Genomic DNA, 4,509 nt, shown 5'->3' with positions numbered 1-4,509 from the left:
CAGACACTGAGCCCTTCCACAAAACAGAACACTAACATATCAAAACAGACTTGAAAAGCAATCTAGGGCCATACCTGTACTGAAACACATCTGCAGCTCACTGGTGGAGTGGAACTGAACTCAAAAAGTGACGATTTGCTGTGTCCCAAGGAACATCTAGAAGAGTTAATTATGCCTAACACGTACCCTAATAAAAGCGACCTTTTGTCTTGAATTGCTCCTGAAAACAGCAGTGCAGTTCCTGATATGTGAGGGTGTCTAAGCACTCCTGTGCCTACAGCCTCATAGCTGTGTATCTGCAGCGCGAGATCTAATAAACTGCTGCCTCTGATTGTTCCCCTTGCTGGAGGCTCTGACATGAGGAAGCAAAGCCCTGTGCACCTCAACACAGGGATAGTGCAGAAAATCACATAAGACAGAAAATAATGGAGACTAGTCCCCTCTCCCTGGCTTTTTTTTTTGGGAGGACACAGCTCCCAGAGGTTCATTTCCTCTTTGAAAAAAAGGTGTCAGGTAAAAGGTTTTCTGTTGTAAGGTACATTAAATGTTTGCGTTACTTATGTTGTACTAATATTACTATATATCTTACTCCATTGAGGAGCATAGGGCCAAAGTAAAAGATTTGCACTGTTGATGGTTCCCAGCTTTTAATTTGACCTGCAGCCAGGTCAGGCTCACGTTGTACTTGGTGTAAGTAAAATTTTGTATTGAAAACCCAAACTTTGAAATCTAGTTAACACTTCTAGATTATCCCTGAAGCTTTTAGAGGTTGTTTCCTTTAAATTCATTTTTATGCTTCTCCGATTACGTCTTCCATTCAATAAAGTTCTAAGCTTTTCTATACCCCCTACTGCCCCCATTTCATTGACTCCTCAGGATTTATCCATTACTGCAAATGAGGAAGTAAGACTCAGTGATCTCTATTCTAATAATCTCTCATCAAAACAAGATGCAGCTTTGAAATATGATTCTGAAACCTAAAAGGTTTTAGTCATTAAGGGTTTATTCACACCTATGCGTTATAATACATATCAATGCATTTGCATAGGTCTGTCATTGTTTTTAGTTCTGCAGATTCAAACCTGTGCAGTGCATTGACGTGCCATGGCTGACAAAGTTAATGTCCACTACCTGATATGTCAATTTGCATTATTGGGGCTTTTGGCAGCGAACATCAACATACCTGCCCACATCATGAAGAAAAAAAAAAGCACAGGACAACACAGGCGCATAGGTGTAAATTCAGCCTTAACAAAACTTTTGGACACAGCTAGGCTATAAAAATTTGCTAAATAGTCTCAGTCATCAGCCAGTACACAAGTGGTCAATCCAAGTCGAGAAACGCCAAAATAAAAATAATTTTACCGGCACCTACTAAGTACCGTGCCAAACAATCTCAAAGAAGATCCCTTGCTTAGGAAAACAGCCCCTAACACCTTCAAGAACTTCCCGTTTTAAAATCATCTGTGACACACATTTTACCAATAACATTCTTTAATACTCAAATGAAACACTACTTATTTCATGATTTAATACAAAGCTTATAAAAAGTATAAAACTACTGGACAACCTACAGAAGGATACATACCTTCGAACCTAAAATACTTCTCAAACACTTACAGGAACCACCACAAAACTTTCCTTTCCATTCTCTTCAATAGGTAATTCCATACATACCTAAACCAACACGATCTTGAGTTATAAAAACTAACTTTCCTTTCCAATTTACCAGTTGAAATACTGGTAGTTCTGATCCAAGCCAAAAGAGGTTGAGCAGTCGGTGAAAACAGCATAACTGAAAGCCACGTGGGAAGCCCCAAACGTTCCCCTGTAAGGAATTTAAATGGAATTACATTGTAAAAATGTTCTCACTGGCCTAAAGCTCAACAATAAGATGATCTCTTGCATTTGACCGACTTTTGACTAGTCAATCACAGAAACTTGAAACTCGCATCTTTCACACGGGTGCTGTTCACTGCACCCGTCAGACATTTGTTTCTGGAAACTGGGAATTGTACTGATGAGTACTAAATGGTAAACTAGCACGGTACATTTTGCCATTATAGAAATCCTGAGTTTTGTTTGAAAGGCCATTTTGAAATCACTTTAAACACAGTCAAGACTGCTCCATAGAACGCTAGGCAACATACTAATACAAATTGTACCATCAGCAATGAGATGGTTCCACATACGTAGATTTCGTAGTCTTCAACATACAGGCAATGGACTTTTGTTTTTGATATGCAAATATAAATAAATAAATTATGGTGGGGTTAAATATCTTCTACTATCCTAAACTTGTTAATGAAGGGTCTGTGAAGGGTCCAAAAAACCATGCACACAAAGTCTTATGAACTGAAATTAAGACCGTAAACCTTATCCAATGCAACAAGCCAAATTCCCTGGCACAATAACATCAAGGCCTTAGTGCTGTGATCCTCATGTTGGGATGGGCAATGGAATAAAAGGCAACGCCTAGCGTGTGGATAGGCAGGGAAGAAACCGAGAAACAATGTAAGTGAATCCCATTAAGTCCCTTTTAGAACAGGCAGCTAAGTTCTCTCCTTCTGTAGATACTAGGATGCTGCAGAAAATGGTATGGATGCTGATGATATGGCAGCAGACTTCACAATGGTGATGACACTGGTGGTGGCAACCTTAGTTGGGGTAATAGGTCCCCTGGCGACTGTGCGGGCGAAGGTCTGGAGGGCTTCGTACTTAGAACGTAGAGCATCCAACTCAAGCTTCATACTGGAGTTCTCCCGCGCTAGCTTATCCACTTCTTGCTGCAACTCGACTCGCTGCTTCTCCAATTCCTCTTTCTGGGTGACACGCTTTACTCGGCAGCTGGCGGCGTAACCACGGTTTTTTAGGGTGCGCCTACGCTGCTTCAGGCGGATGATATCCTCTTTTGTGAGACCACGTAGGTGCTGGTTCAGCTCCCGTACAGACATTGACACGAGTTCATCGTCGCTTAGTACTGGGGCGTTCTCTCCCGCCTCCTTCTTTACCTGGAAAGTGGACCACAGGTTACCACAATGTCCATACATTATGAAAGATGGCAACATTCAAATACTATATATATATATAAAAAATAAATGTCACTTTAATTGTTTTCCAAAGGGACACATTTTTCGAATCTTTGACTATCAGGGACAATGGGCAATTATGTCAAAGGACTCAATCCTCATATAGGAGTACATTAACCTTTAGGCCTCCTTAAAGGGGATTGGTCTAGAGCAGTGGTTCTCAACCTGTGTAACCTCAGGACCCACATTTGTCCTTGGTCATTAATTGGTGACCCAAGTTGAACTGCAATGGAACAGATGGCATTGTCGTACCACATGTTCCATTGCGGGCGATAGAACTGTGGGTGGGAGATGCGTTTGGGGTGCCATTCAAATCAATGACAATGCACCTCCCACACCAGAAAGCACGGTAGGTGCAATTGTGTGGTACAGTGTGTTAATCACACGGAACTGTGAGATTAAAGCACCGCACTAGTGTGAATGGGCCTCCAAAAACAATCTCACACACAAATACATACTGCAAATTTTTTTTTCTTCATTTTTTCTTTTAAATCCACCCAGTCTCCCTACCTTACGAGAACTGGAGTGTATGCTCAGCCTGGGGTCCAGTGTGGGCCTTCAGTGCTGTGACGCATCCATATGTGCATTGCTGGTACAGATCCCTTGCACACTCTGTAGAGGTGCCGGGAGCCAGAATGTGACATCACTCCAGTCCAGGCACCTCTACAGGACACGTGAGGGAGCTGTAAGCAAGCCACTTATGTATGGAACTCCCTCGCGGCCTTAGCCGCATGCAAGCCCACCCCGCGTCAAGTTGACACTCGGCATTCTCGCCTAGAAAAGTAGAAGACACGCGGGTCACGACCCACCAGTTGAGAACCGAGGGTCTAGAGGTACAAAGGAGGTATCATTTTCTACCCATCTAACCCACATAGTCCTCACGCTACCCCTGCACTGAGCCCTACTGTGATTTTGGGATCTTGTGTAGTATCACAGGCAATATGTGTCCGCTTCTAGTGACCAAATAAACTTACAAAAATAAAAGATAAAGCTGCCACAATGACTAATACTTCACAATACTTTAGGAGAAAAATGTAAAAAGGCATAGTTCAGGAAAAAGTTCATTTCATGGGTTTCATTTCCCGACTGGTGGAAACAGATCATTTGGAAAATATGTTTTTCTTTCTAAGGCCAAGAAAGTATTAACAGGTTATAGCAGAAAAAACCCCCACAAAAATAGTTTTTACATTTCTAATTGAAATAAGAATGCTGATACAGATCAATTATGGAAGAATATTAACCTCTTGCCGTCCGCCCTTAGTAGAAAAACGGACGGACGGCACTGCTGCATTGGCGGGTTGCCGTCGCCAGACGGCATTTTTTTTCTGCTCGCGTGCGCCCCCTAGCGGGCACGCACGGGCAGAAAAGACCCGTCCAATGCGAACACCCGGTACCGGGTGTTTCACATATAGGCGATCAG

At 42.5% G+C, this 4,509-nt stretch overlaps 1 protein-coding gene across 2 annotated transcripts in view; it reads right to left on the bottom strand.

Annotated features, from left to right (window-relative positions):
* Window positions 1-2,401: 2,401 nt before the first annotated feature.
* The window catches only part of MAFK (MAF bZIP transcription factor K), a 41,918-nt gene continuing 39,810 nt past the window's right edge, over window positions 2,402-4,509 (bottom strand). For both annotated transcript variants that reach the window (XM_018557112.1, XM_018557114.1), the window contains exon 3: window positions 2,402-3,011. In XM_018557112.1, the coding sequence (XP_018412614.1) occupies window positions 2,577-3,011 (435 nt within the window). In that variant the 3' untranslated portion in view covers window positions 2,402-2,576. The remainder of the gene's footprint in view (window positions 3,012-4,509) is intronic.

The sequence above is a fragment of the Nanorana parkeri genome, unplaced genomic scaffold (assembly GCF_000935625.1).
Source record: "Nanorana parkeri isolate BGI_ZX_2015 unplaced genomic scaffold, ASM93562v1 scaffold268, whole genome shotgun sequence".
NCBI lineage: Eukaryota > Metazoa > Chordata > Amphibia > Anura > Dicroglossidae > Nanorana > Nanorana parkeri.
Note: the sequence above shows the minus strand (reverse complement) of the source record. Positions and strands in the feature narration are given on the sequence as shown.